This window comes from Capra hircus, chromosome 23 (assembly GCF_001704415.2).
Source record: "Capra hircus breed San Clemente chromosome 23, ASM170441v1, whole genome shotgun sequence".
Lineage (NCBI taxonomy): Eukaryota > Metazoa > Chordata > Mammalia > Artiodactyla > Bovidae > Capra > Capra hircus.
Genome location: NC_030830.1, coordinates 829072 through 843759, shown reverse-complemented (window position 1 = coordinate 843759; position 14688 = coordinate 829072). Strand labels below are relative to the sequence as shown.

The window sequence follows — 14688 nt, the reverse complement described above, 5'->3', positions numbered from 1 at the left end:
GTGCTCCCGAGTTCGCACGCTTCCGTGCTGCACTGGCACCCTGGCCAGCTGCTCCCGAGCAACTCAGTGCTGATGACTAAGTCTTTATCTCCTTTCCAGGTGGGAAGGAGAGAATGAAAACGAAGTGGGCAGATGTAAAGAGACCGGCAAAATTCACGTGACTGTGGACCTCAAGTACTACCGGCCCACTGAAGTGGTAAGACTCTCGGCCGCGTCTCCACTGGCCACTCCTGGGAGACCGTCCCTGGACGCCGCGGCCAGGCTGCCCAGCCCCACACTGGGCGATCTGCGACCCTAGCGCCTTACCCAAGCCAGAGCCTTGGGAGGCGAATCCGGGGTGCTGTTCTTGGCACAAGACACACTGCCGTATAAAGGAGAGCAGGGGTAGCTCATACCCGGGGAAGGGTTGGTTTCAGAAATGGAGGCTCGGGCCAAAGGCAGGCCCGTCAAGGTTAGGCCTGCTTGATGGCTGAGCCCTAGAGCCTGCGGGCTGTCCGCCTTCCCAGGGCCCCGTGACCTGCAGGGTCTGGAGGTCCCAGTGCACACGCACCTGCACACATTCACACACACACTCATGTGCACTCTCAGACACACTCCTGCACACACATGCACACACACACGCATGCATTCACGTGCACTCACACACAGTCAAATGTACTGAGTCACGTACACATGCACTCACTTGCATACACGTGCTCAACACTCACATGAACCGATGCACACAACCACATGTATTCATACGGTCACACACACACATGCACTCACATACACACATATGTACACATGCACACACACACACACAAACCTGAGCCGTGTGAGCCTGTATACTTTTTGAGCCTCAGCTCGAGTGTGGTCCTGGGTGCGAAGCCTCTTCTGGCCCGTGGACTGGCCGCCACCGAGCTTCCAGCTTTCCCTCTTGGATCTACGTCGCACGCTCTGCAAACCGTGTCATAACGTGTGTGACAGCTTGTCAGACTCATCTCTTTCCATGTTTTTCTCCAAACTGTGAACTCTTTGAGGAAGACTCTTGTCCTGTCTCAGACGGCAACAGACGCGGCGTGAGTGCCGGTTGGCGGGTGGGTGGGTGGATGGTGCGTGGTCTCTGCGTGCGCGGGCCCCTATCTGGAGAAACAGCCTGGAGGCGTCAGGGCGCAGCGTCCCCCTTCCCTCACTGTCTAAGAATTCCTGGCTGGGTGTTGCCATTTAAACGTGGGCCACCTTCACTCCGGTGACGAAACCCAGAGGTTTAAAGGGACGGACCTGAGGTGATGGAAAGCAACGTCTTGAGAGAGGCATACAGATGTGGTGGTTCCCGAACGACATGCGTGTTGACTGTGAGCACGTTACCCTGGAACCTGTTCGGCCTGTGTTTTGAACTAAATTCCTGTCTGCCGCGCCACCTTTCGAGGTCAGGAAAGCCCCGCCAAGAAGGGTTGAAAGTGAACGTGTCTCTGGTGATCACCCGTCAGACAGTCTTGTTTCAGACAAAGGAGAGGCGTCGCTTCACGCGGCCGTCCACAAGGGCGGGACAGCGAGGAGAGGAAGTGTGCAGGGCTGTCCGGCCGGGCGGGGCGGCCTCTGCCGGGCGGCGAACAATGGCGCGCTGTGCCGGCGGAGTGGGTGTGCCGGCAGAGGATGTGCGGGCCGGGAGGGGGCCGAGGCAGCCTGCTGACGCAGCAGGGGGCCCTGCCCTGCAGCCCACGCCCGCCGCCCACCCGGCCGAGACGCCGCAGGCTTGTCGTATTTCTGGAACCTAAACGGGCAGCCTTGTGTCCCGGCTTGCGACGAGCGTTGTCATCTCAGAGTGGGAGTGGACGGGGCTCCTGCACCCCGTGACACCGTCACCCCGGGCCTTCTTTCCGAAGCCAGGAGCCCACTACCAGCGGCTCGTCTGCCACCCTCCCCTGGGGACGCTGGGGCGTGGTGGGGACATGGCACGAGAGAGCCGAAGCCCCCGTGGCCCGTCTTTCCGGCCGAAGCTCCGCGTCCGTCCGTCCTTCTGTTCCCGCGGACACGGTGGTGGCACCTGCTCTGCAGGTCTGTCCGCAGAGGGCGTCTGAGCCTGAGGGCGCCGCCTGGCTCCGTGGGTTCCTCTCGCCCATCTGTCGCCCCCGGGCCCCCGTTACTGCTGCGGGAGCCTGCCCTCCCCGCCCCGCTCAGGGCTCCGTGGGGCATGTGCAGTGAGGCTCAACTTTTCACCTCATTCCTCAGCACAGCGGCTTTCCCAGAACCGAGCAGTCTGACAGGCTGAGGCAGAGCTGCCTGAGGCGCTGTGTTCCTCCAGGTGAAAGGGGACCAGACCCAGAGCCGCCGCAGTGAGCTTGCACTTGGGTCTGGGCCCTGACCAGCAGCCAGGGGGGTTGCTGGGACGAGGCCTGAGAAGCGCTGGGCGTGGGGGCCGTGGAGCCCCCGGGGCCAGCGGTGGCCTGCCTTTGTCTGTGGTCAGGTCCATCTTCCGAGGCCACAGACTCCTCCCTCCTCGGATTCTAGAAAAGCTCCTTCCCCTGGCCATTTTTGTCCTGTGTCTTCAGCACCCAGCACACCCCAGAGCCAACCGCAGAACCAGATCACCTTAGGGTCCGGTGCGTCGAGAGACTGCCAGGGGGAGTGCCAGACAGGAAACCTGGGGCAGGCTGTAAGGACACGGCAGGCCCCAAAACACCAGCGTCCGCGAGCAAGACTAACGGGAGGCGCAGATTTGTGTCGTTTTGTGAATAAGATTCAGACCAAGGAAGGCTGTTTGCCCAGCAGAGCCTGACACAAGGAGCCCACCAGCGGCTCTATATGGAGCAGGACTCCCGGCCGGGACCTTCCCCTGTTGATCTCACCACGGCAGGCTCCTCGGTCCTGCTCCTGCTTCGTGCGGAAGGTCCTGCTCCTGAAAGTGTGTGTCTGAGCTCAGGATGCTGGTGTCCACTTAGAGCTGAGCAGAGTCCTGTTCTGGGTCTCTCGGTGGACACCTCTGGGCTTCCCCTGAATGTTTAGTTGTTTGACTCGGGTGGAGAACTTGACTCTGGAAACTGGGCTTCACATTTCCCAGCGTTGGTGACCACCCTGTGAAGACTGGGCCCCCCTTCTCTGGGTGCACGGTATGCGGAGCCCTGGTGATGCGCGTCCGTGCCCAGGAAGAAGCAGGGTTGGGTTGAAGGCCAGGCGGCCTGAGTTCACAAACTGTCCATCACAGACGGGTAACCTCGAACCTGTCACTCCTCGGTGCGTCTGTCTGCCTGTCTTTAAAAATGGGGTTAGCAGTCAAACTTCTTTCAAAGAATCGTAGAAGTGACAGTCAGTCCCACGAACTGCTCGTCAGAACGGTGGTGCACAGTGAAACACCCAGCCTTGACGCCGTCATTGTTAGTCATTTATTCTTTCAGCAAATATTCGCCAAACCCTGTGTTAGACCCTAAGAGTCGAGCATGGACGACACACACCCTGTCGCCACGGGGAGTGTAGGTGGGAAGAACAGGTCAGTTACTCAAGCCGACTGCCTTCCGAAAGACAGACTGACATCGCTGGTGGATTGTGCGTGTTAACTGCTAACAAGTCAGTGACGTGATACAGTCAAGGCTTCTAGCAGATGTTTTACTATGTACTTTGACTTCTTTATTCTTGTTTTATTTTGATTTTTATCCTTTCTGACCCTGTCTCTGAAAATTCAGTAGCAGTTCAGGGATATGGAATTATCATGTAAATATGAGAACATTAACATTAATTTATTACTTAATTTAAAATAATAACAAAGACATTTTCTTTTTGTCTGAAAATTTTTAACTTGGGAAATTCACAAAGATTGGATTAAGAAGTATTCATCCCAACGTGGCAATTGTTAATCACACCAAATGGTCAATTCACTTAAAGAAAGAGAAGCTAAGATTTTCTTTTTTTCAGTGAAACAAACAAACCAAAAAATGCCTTTTTTTTTTCTGCAGAGCACTTTAAGAAATATCATGGGAAATGCATTCACAGACCAAATTTGGAAGCACCTATTTTTCATGAAAAAATACATTTAAACTCTACTGATGATGGAGCTGAGTTTCCCTCCCTGTCCTGTTTGTCTCTAACATGGACTTTTCTTGATGTGATGTTTCCAGCATCCTCCTCTGTGACTGGCTTTTGCTTGCTTTACCTAGATACATTATGTTTATTCCCATTCTTTATAGATATTAGAAAAAAAGTCCCGAGTTAAAATCTGGATCTGGGAAAGCAGTAACTTCAAAGAAGGCAAAGCCAGTTAAAACAACACCTTCCTTCAGCAGAAACATGTGGCCTGTTTCTAATCAAATTACCACACGCTTGTCGAGTTGTCCCCTCTGCAAACTTTTCCTAATATTTTTCTGTAAATGATGTTAAGTTAAATGGCCCATAATTGCTTGTTCTATCTCGTAGCCCTGTTTAGAATAATGCAGGGTAACACTTTCCAGACCTCAGGAATCTGATCTGTCATCAGAGGACTTGTATAAATACCAGTTAGACCTTCGCCCAGCACCACCCCGAGCCTCCGCAGGGGTCTTGAAAAGGCCCCTCTTCCAGTGTCTGTGCTCCCGCCCCAGCAGGAAGCCGGACCTGCCTTCCCCGTGGCTCCGTCTTCCTCAGCGCCCCCGGAGGCCCCCTATCGCTCAGTCCTGGTCCTCTGACCCCCAGGGCCCTCAGCCCCCACCTCCGCCCTCCTGCCCTCTGTGGGACCGGGGAAGAGGAAGCTGGCCGGGCAGACGAAGGGCGAGCCCCCTCTCTGCCGGGACCAGGAGAGGAGCGGCTGGGCTCCCGGCTCAGCATCCGCCCTCTCGTAACCGGCAGGAGCAGTGGCGTGGATGCTGTCAGCGGTGCGTCGCTTCGGACGGAGCTTCCTCTCTGTAATTACTCCCTGACCATCTCACCACTCGTGTTTATAAGTTTCTGTCTCGCAACCACTGTTGACGCCCTCCCAGGCTCCGCCCTCCCAGGCTCCGCCCTCCCAGGCTCCGCCCCCCCAGGCTCCGCCCTCCCAGGCTCCGCCCTCCCAGGCTCCGCCCTCCCAGGCTCCGCCCTCCCAGGCTTTGTGTCCCTCCTTAACCGGACTGCCCCTCTCCTTCCGGGACAGACCCGCGAGGGCTCTGCCCCTCGCTGTCTGCAGCTGGACCACGGCCTGGCCTCCTCTGTGCAGGACCCCCGGGCAGGCAACACTCCTCCTAAAGCCTGAGCTCCTCCCTGGCTGCCCACCCCTCAAGACTGCTTGTATCTAATGAAATAGTACTTGTGTCCCGACTACAGTGCCCCCGACTTCCTCCTGTTGCTCCTTGCAGGGTTCACGATTATACTGGATCAGAATGGTGCCATCCAGCTGTAGGGGAAGAAGGTACAGATTTTAGACGAACCCCTCCTGGTGCAGCGAATGGTGCAGCCTGCGTTAGGAATGCTGGTCTGCGCGTTTCCTAACGCATGACAGGTTTCCCGGATAAGCCAGAAGTGTTCCGCCTCCTAAACCTGGTGTAAGAACGCCTAAACTAAGGAACAGGTCAGCACCCAGCCGCTGATAGGCTCTGCAGCTTTTAGGGTTCGTTACTTTGCCGACTAAGGGCCGTCTAGTCAAGGCTATGGTTTTTACTGTGGTCATGTATGGATGTGAGAGTTGGACTGTGAAGAAGGCTGAGCACCGAAGAATTGATGTTTTGGAACTGTGGTGTTGGAGAAGACTCTTGAGGGACCCTTGGACTGCAAGGAGACCCAACCAGTCCATTCTGAAGGAGATCGGCCCTGGGATTTCTTTGGAAGGAACGATGCTAAAGCTGAAGCTCCAGTACTTTGGCCACCTCATGTGAAGAGTTGACTCATTGGAAAAGATCCTGATGCTGGGAAGGATTGGGGGCAGGAGGAGAAGGGGACGACCAAGGATGAGATGGCTGGATGGCAACACCGACTCGATGGACGTGAGTCTGAGTGAACTCCGGGAGTTGGTGATGGACAGGGAGGCCTGGCAGCTGCGATTCATGGGGTCGCAAAGTCGGACACAAGTGAGCGACTGAACTGAACTGAACTGAACTGATAGGGATCCCTTAGTGCACTCACCACACCCACACCTGCAGCTTCTCAGAAGACGTAGCAGCGCGTATAGAGTAGACCGTCTCTATCTGACTGGGGCCTTAGAGGTTTAATCCTGAAGCAGCATTCACTGGATTCCTGCCATGGAAGCGAGTCCTCGCAGCCCGTGAGAAATGCACAGAGACATGAAGCAGGGTCCTCGGCCGTAGACGAGGGACAGCGTGGAAGCTGTGGGCTGGTCCGGGGCAGGCCAGTGAGGCACTCGCCAGACTGGGAGGTGGCGGCCGGACAGTGGCACGTGCCAGGACATTGCAAACGGAGATCGCGGGGCCAGGGCAGGTGGGACAGTGAGGGCCCGCGGTGCAGGAGGGGGGCTGTCACCCCATCGGGATCCCCTGAGGACCCCAGCAATCGTTCATGGGGCAGGTGCAGGGCACTGAGCTCTGGCATGATTTCGGAGCCTCAAGCTGGTGCTGCGCCTAGGGGCCTGCTGTGGAGGGGGGTTTGGGGCCTGATGTGCACGAGGATTATTGAGGGGCATTTAGGGGAGGGGGTCATGAGCAGGAGTTGGTCCCCTGCAGGCAGGCATCTGTGGGCGCAGGAGCTCAGTCTTAGAAACCCAGCTGAGGAAACATTTATGTCCAGGCCCAGGAGGCCAGACTCTTCAGAGGGGTGAAGGGCCGACGCCAAAGAGCTGATGTGAGCTGCAGGCGGTGCCCACCCCCAGTCCAGGCAGACTGAATTTCAGGGGTGAGCAGAGACCTGCTTTCAAACTGATGTGCCCGCAAGGCGGGATGCAGAGTGTTTAGCTCCTGAGGATGAAAGGCTCATCTAAGTATAAGGTGCTTTGCACTGCGCGTTATCGCTTTTATTGCTGTCATCATGGTTAATTATCACCGTCAGCATCGTCGTGTACGCCCGTGGAACCATTAGTTATCAGAGGCCATCTCAAAGGCTTCTTTGAGCCATCTGCTCCTGAGGTTTCCTGTAGTGTGTGCCTGGTTCTGTTGCCCGACGGCTTTGGGCAGGAACGGTCACACGCTCCTTCACTGCTGGCACTGCTTCTGAACCGATGGTCCTGGGGAAAGATAGGAGTTGAGTTTCTCCTCTGATTCTGCTCTTCTCTGTGCCAAGCCCTGGGGCCCAGCATGTTCCAGGGCCACCCCCGGAACTGCAGCCTTGCCAGCCAGCTGGAGATCAGCTACCACGAGAGATGCTGGGCGGCCGTCCACCACCTTCCCGTCAACCGCCCCGCCCGCTCCCGCAGAAACCGGTCTCTGCGCACATGCTCGAGCCCGACACCACTTCCCAGCCCGCAGTCCGCGTGGGTTCCGGTGCTACCGCGGCAGGTCAGCACTGCACACGCTCGCTCCCTTGTGGGTCCAGGCTCAGAGGCCTGACAAGTTTCGGGAACTAAGATCACTGCGTTGACAGAGCTGTGCTCCCCCCAGGGGCTCAAGGGTCTGGGTGTTCTACTGGAAGAAAATACTGAGTTGGTCATGTTGGAATGTTGCTGGGTCACAGCGTTTTCTGTTGTTTGGAAAACACATTGTTAATCACTTTGAGGAGAAAGAAGAAATGGAAGATTCTAGTTAGCTGCCAGTTGGAAGTTTAATAACGCACACCCTTGAAAACACTGTGAACACAGATGTGGGCCACCACGGGTGAGATCAGCCTGCACGTGCAGCGTTTCTGAGGGACAGCAGACGGGGGCCAGGAGCAGTGGGGTGACTGTGGCTTTAAATAGAGGCCCAGAGGGTGTCCCGGAGCAGGGACCACTTCCTCCCACGTGGAGATGCTAGTGCCCGGGGCCCTCCCAGACCCCGCAGCGAGTACTCTGCCCACGGACAGCGCTCAGCCCTCCTCCCCTCACACCTCGCCCTCTTCTCCCTGCACTTGGACTCCCTTCTGTCCTGTTCCTGCTGTCGTGAGCCTCAAAACCGTGTCACCCTTAAGCCCACTGAGTCCCACTTCCTCTGAGACCGCCAGCCTCCCCTTCGACAAGCGTCGCCTGGCCACTGGCCAGTCACTACGGGGTGACCCCTCGCAGTGTTTTCCTCTCCGTGACCAATTTTGACGGCAGTTTCAGTCCGATGCCTTGGGCTGGGCTTTGGATGGGCTCTCTGAAGCAGGTTCCCAAACCCACTTCATTAATGTCCTGCTTCCCAGGGGAAGGGGCGTGGCCTGACTGAAGCTGGCTCTCTTGCGAGAACTGCTAGCTTGCAATGGCAGAGTGAAGAAAAGAGAGTCCTGATGACTCGCAGATCAGATGGACAGAGAGGGAGGGAGGGAGGGAGGGTGTGGATTAGAAAGCAGCTCTGGTCTCCCGTGAGGTCCTCACGCTGGTGTCACCCACCGAGGTGAGAGAGGAGCCGTTTCACACGCCTGCTCATCTGTGGGTGTGGCGTGCTTGTCCACGGCCGTGGAGCCCGCCCTGGCTTGTCCACGGGCATGTGGTTTGTGGGTCTGTGGATGTGGAGCCCGCCCTGGCTTGTCCATGGGCATGTGGTTTGTGTGTCCGTGGCCATGGAGCCTGCCCTGGCTTGTCCGCGGCGTGTGGTTTGTGTGTCCGTGGCCGTGGAGCCTGCCCTGGGCGTGTGGTTTGTGTGTCTGTGGCCTTGGAGCCGGTCCTCAGGTTAGTGGCTGTGACTCGCTCTCTTTGTGAATCAGCCCCTCCCGGCTGCCCTGCAGGTGAAGTGGGTGGTGCCACTTTGGCCTCATGTCCGTCCCCGCTGCTCAGGGAGGCCTGGGGAAGAGACGTAAGCAGACAGCCCAGGGTGGGCAGTGAGAGCCTGGCCCCATCACCACGAGGGCCCGGCCGCCCCCCGCTGACCCCGAGGGAGTAAGGACGGCTCCCACTGGAATCTGTCTGTGAGACCAGGGCGCATCCCATCAGGACAGCAGGGGCCGAGGCCACGATTCTAATTGTGGATTTCTTTAATGTATTTATCAAAAGGCTGTCTCTTTCATGTCTGGCTAAACATGAAGCAGAGCTGCTGCCTGTCCACTGAGAGTGTCCACTGCGGTCACCTTTCTTCCCATCCAGCCATCTCACATCCAAGCCTGGGTCCTAAGAAGCCTCATGCTCACAGCCTTATTGCTCCGGCATAAACACAAGAAGCCTCATGCTCACAGCCTTATTGCTCCGGCATAAACACAAGAAGCCTCATGCTCACAGCCTTATTGCTCCGGCATAAACACAAGAAGCCTCATGCTCACAGCCTTATTGCTCCGGCATAAACACAAGAAGCCTCATGCTCACAGCCTTATTGCTCCGGCATAAACGCAGGTGCTGGGCTTCCCCGGTGGCCCCGTGGTGAAGAACCCGCCTGCCAGTACAGCAGATGCAGGAGGCTGGGGTGCGACCCCTGGGTCGGGAGGATCCCCTGGGGCAGGAAACGGCAGACCACCCCAGTATTCTTGCCTGGAGAGTCCCATGGACAGAGGAGCCTGGCTGGCTACAGTCCCTGGGGTCACAGAGTCGGACGCGACTGAGCGCACACACAGGCCTGTGGCGGTGGCTTTCAGCAGAAGCGCCTTTGCGCACCCGCTCAGGTTGGTGCCCGTCTTCTGACTCAGTGGCTCCTCTCCTCAGTTAAGTGATATTTAGGTGATTCTACCCCCAATCTCTGCTGAAATCCAAACAGAACCACCCACTGCCTCCTGGAAACACTCTCCTTTCTTTGTCTGCATTTTTCATGATATTGCTCTTTTTTTTTTTTTTTAAGTAATTCAACCTCTTTTCTGTCTTCCTTGTTCATCTTTATAATCTTTCCAGGCAGCTGGACTCTGTTTTTGATCCCCTTACACTTGGTGGTCTGTGTCACAGACCCTACAGTGATGGTCTGTTTTAAACCTGAGTTGACTGTCAGTCATTATTTCTGCTGCAACGTCTGTCTGTGTGGCATTTTTGTGCCCTGACCCTCACGTCGATAGCAGGTTAGGTTGTGGGTTTTGCAGGTATTGTTCACGTAAACCACCGGCAGAGGTTTTAGTTTGTTCATAGAAAGTAAACAACACAGGGAACCCCACGGGGGTCAGATACGCAGAAGTTGAGAGAGAAGGCTGCGGTTGAAATGGCACCTTGGGCTCCATCGTCATCTTCCCCTGACTCAGCGCCCGTTCCCCGTCCTAATTGAGGGATGATTATCCTAAACTGCACAAAAGTACCAGGAGGTGAAATTAACGTGCGAGAAGCGTGTTGCGATCTCACCATCAAGACGCAGCGTTAGTGTAAATTGCCGCGATTATCCTCCCGGGAACTCCTCAGACTGCCTCCGGAGCCCTGGGCCTGTGCCTGTCAGCACCCCAGCCTCCCCCTCAGGGGTGCCGGTCTCAGTCCTGGGGTCCATCAGGGCCTGGAAGTTGGGAGGAGGCCTGGTCACACACGCCCCTGGTGTCCCTCTTTCTCCGTCTTCCTCTGGCGGGCGCCTGGAAACTCTGCCTCCCAGAAGCTGTGTTTCCAGTGACACTGGGGCCCAGCCCTGCCCACCCAAAGCCGTTGTCCCAGTGACGTGCCTAAAACACAAGTCAGAAACCCTGAGCTGCGCCTCCGCACACGGGCGGGGCTGTTTCTCTGTGGAGTGGGCGCTTCCGAGTGGGCGGGGGAAAGAGCCTCGGTGCCAGCGGGCCCCCGTGAAGACCAGGTGAGGGCCTCCAGGAGGCCTGCGTGTCCCTGGGCACCTTCACCCCCGCCCAGGCCACCCCGAAGCCCGGAGGTCTCCGGGAGCGGACACGGGTGGGCCCGTGAGGTCACCGTCGGCTCCGCCCGAGTCTTGACCTCGAAACCCGCTGACTGGCTCCCTTTCCTCATCACCAGGAGTGTGGTTAGAGAGACGTGCTTCTGATGGCACGTGGGAATGTACTTTTAATTTCCCCTCTTCCCAACCAATAATAATATTGAAATTTTGGGTAAACAACATTTGAGAGGTACTGAAACTTGAGAACCACTTAACTGCTAAAGTACTACTCTCTCATCCACAAACCGCCCGCTGTGAGTGTTTCCGTGCCCATTGATGGCGAGAGACTTTGGAAAGTTGTGAGCCAGGAAGTTGTGAGAGATCCCACCTGCCTCTCGCCCTGAGACACGGCCGAGCGGTCTCCTCTAAGTTACGACACCCTGGGCACGTAGAGACAGTGGACCGCGGAGTCCAGCCATACATGACACGAAGAGCTGGTTCCCTGTGAATCAGAGCATATTTTGCTGCGAATAAGTGACTTTTCATGCCCATCGTTAGTGAGCAAACTGATTCACTTTAAGGAGCTTATGTAAGCTTATAGAAAGGAAGAGACACTTACAGAGTACTAAAGGAAGACACTCATTTATAAGTAAACTTATTAATTGCTTATAATTAATATTTACATGTAATTTTAAAATGAGAAGACTTCTGAGCCAGTGTCCTTGGGTTTGATGACATAATCTTAAAAAATAGAATGTAGTAAATTACTCTGCTTTTAATTTTGTCATCATGAAGAACCTGTGAGAAAATGGCGTATTGTTCATGTCTCCTAAATTTCAGCATTTCTCCTTAAATTGCACGGACCTGTCTTTAGGTTTGGAAATGGTCCTCTGTGCGGGGCGGGGGGCGGGGGGGGGGCGGGGAGGAGGGGTGACGATGCAGCCAGGGGCTGTTGGAGCAGGAGGCTTCATGGAAAGGAAATCTCATGAAGGCTTTTCCCTGAAGAAATATTCCTCTTCCTGCACTTCTAGGCATTGCATAGTCTCTGCCACAGCTGTCCAGTACAAAGTGTTTCGAGTTAAATGCTAGCTTCCCAAGGACAGACTTCGACTGGATGGGCAAACTAGGCGAGCTGGTGGCCCAGCGTTTGTGAAAGAACGCACGCCTGAGGGCCTCCCTGTGGGAGACGGTGGGGCAGCGTCTGGCCCGGTGGGGTGGGGGCGGCTCCAGCAGCAGAGGGCAGTGCTGAAGCTGTGTCGTCTGGACCGGGGGCCTGAGAGGCAGGCAGATGACGGGGTCGCCCTGACGTGCCCCTGTCCCAGTCCTGGGACCTGCGGCGCCTTAAAGGCCAGGTTCTTCCTGGGCCTCATCCCCGGAGCGCGACTCGGGATCTGCTGGTCCCAACGCTTACTTCTTTAACGTGCTCGTAGGTGCTGCTGGCCCGGGGACCACGTTCAGAGCCGCTGGCTGGGAACCCGTGATGCAGAGGCTCTGGTTGGCCGTCGTCTGTGTTTAGGGGCATCTTATGAGCAGCCAGCCCCAGGTTTTCTGTTTCGTTCCTAGTTCAGTCTCTGACTGACAGGGTGACCAGCCCTCCTGGTTTCTGCAGAACTGAGGGGTTCTGGGGCTTCCCAGTTGGGGCTAGTGGTAAAGAACCCGCCCGCCAGTGCAGGAGACGTCAGAGAAGCAACGGTGATCCCTGGGTCAGGAGGATCCCCTGGAGAGGCCACGGCAAACCCCTGCAGTGCTCCTGCCTAGAGAGTTCCACGGACAGAGGAGCCTGGCGGACTGCAGCCCATGGGGTCACACAGAGGCGGACACAGCCGAGCGAGTAAACAGCGACCAACTGGGGATCTACAAGCCCCGCAGACATGTTTCGTTTGAACAGTTGTATGTTCTAATGTGAAAACTGGCTATGGCCACAGTAAACGATCTTCAGGCTTTCTCTGAGTTTGTGTAAGGCCCGTGGACGGTTGTTCACTCGCTGGGCTGTGGGCAGAGGAGACATCCCATCCCACCAACATTCGCTGATGCTGTTTCCACTGGTCTCCATCAGCTGCACTTGACTCCCACGGGCCACCGGGATATATGTGCGTGCCGACACGCAGGTGCACACGCACAGGACTGGCGTGTCAGCAGGAAAACACAGAAGGTAGTAAGAGGGACTAATTTCAAACAAGCATATTAGAAGTAGCAAAACCAGGCACCGCTGTTTACCAGCTGTGTGACCCTGGCTGGGCCCCGGGCCTCTTTGTGCCTCCGTCCCTCTGAACTGCAGGCCAGGACGCCGCCCCTCAGTGTTGTCGCTCAGGGCAACAGTGGCAGGTGGTAGGTACCAGAAAATGTCACTCGTTAGGTAATTGATTTCAGTGTGTATTTTGTAAACTTCTAACGAGTCTAAAATTGAGATCAGGTGACTACTTATGATCCTAAAAACATTAAGTCTCAGTCCTTAGATTTCGTTTAATTTTTATTAAAATTTTAACAAATCCTGAAATTGATGTTTTGGCATTGAAAGTTTAGTTTTAGTGTGTAAAGCGCCGTGTCCTGTTTAACGGGCAGTGTCTTCCTTTCTCGGGGATAGGCAAAGTCACGATGCCCTCACACTCAGAGGCCCCTTGTGTGTGTGAGCCACTCGGTCCTGTCCAGCTCTGCGACCCCGTGGACTATGGCCCACTCCGCTGTCCATGGGATTCTCCAGGCAAGAATCCTGGAGCGGGTTGCCAAGCCCTCCTCCAGGGGCTCTTCCCAACCGGGGGATGGAACCCATGTTGCGTCTCCGCACTGGCAGGCGGGCGCTTCACCGCTGGCGCCCCTGAGGCCCCCTCGATGAATGAAGCAGAGCGCCGCTGCCGTTCCGCGTTTGCAGCCTCAGGAGGGGCCGTGCGCTCACGTGTTTCCGTGACCCCAAGCTCGCTCCCGCACGCTCACGCGTTTCCGTGACCCCAAGCTCGCCCCCGCACGCTCACGCGTTTCCGTGACCCCATGCTCGCCCCCGCACGCTCCCTGTGCCCGTGGCCGTCCCTTCAGTCTGTTCAGGAGAGCCGGGAGCAGAGCGCAGCCTTGTGAATCAGAGGAGCTAACGCCCCGCTCTCAGCCCGGACACGAACCAGCCCGTCACCCCTCCGTGCGTGAAGGGGGAACCGTGTGTTTACTGTAGAGTTGTTGCAAGGATGAAACGCAGAAGTGGAGGCGAGCACAGCCGCTTAGCATGGGCGCTCAGCTAATGAGGAGCCAGGAGCCGATGGGAAATCGTGCTTCCTGGTGAGAGAACGTTATGTTTGGCATTTTCTCTGAAGCAGACAAAAGCCACCCCCACACGTGTGAGGAAGTCATCGAGGCCGGGAATAACCACCCGAGGGTGGGAGCACAGACGTTCACTCGGGCTGGGGACAGGCTCCCCCCAGCCAGGCTGGGAGAGCTCAGCGTCCACAGGCGGCGGCTGAGAGTCTGGGGGTCCCGCCTCGGTAGTGGGGGATCCATTGGCCCCGCCTGGGGCGCAGCTCCAGACCTGCCTCACAGACCTGGAAAGGAAGACCCCAGGGACCACCCTGTTTTCAGGCGAGCTAAGGATATACCACAAAACGCAGTTCAGGAGTATTTGTAACAATACAGAAATACCACCTCACAGGGGGAGCTTCACCATGGATGACATCCACCTGAAAATCACCGGTTTGCAAAGAAGCAGGACAGCATGTCCACAGTGAAGAGAAGAATCCACCAAAACCAATGCAGACGTGACCCGGATATTGGCACTCGTGGCAGGGGCGTTAGATGCTGAGCTCGTGTGAAACCCTGCTCCACAGGCCAAGAACCTAGAGGGAGGACATGGAGAAGACAGCTGGGCTTGCAGAGATGAAACCCGCCACGGCCGATGCGAAAGGCACATCAGATGGAATTAAGGGGCGACTGCTCTACAAAGGAGCCCAGTGGCCCGGAGACCATCTGAGATGAAACACAGAAAGAATTTTCCAGGAAACAAACAGTGTCAGCT

General features: G+C 56.4%; 1 protein-coding gene across 3 annotated transcripts in view; it reads left to right on the top strand.

Moving 5' to 3' along the window:
- Positions 1–14688, top strand: part of GMDS (GDP-mannose 4,6-dehydratase) — a 425099-nt gene that overhangs the window by 373542 nt on the left and 36869 nt on the right. For all 3 annotated transcript variants that reach the window (XM_018038954.1, XM_018038955.1, XM_018038953.1), the window contains exon 9: positions 100–196. In XM_018038954.1, coding sequence (XP_017894443.1) covers positions 100–196 — 97 coding nt within the window. The remainder of the gene's footprint in view (positions 1–99; positions 197–14688) is intronic.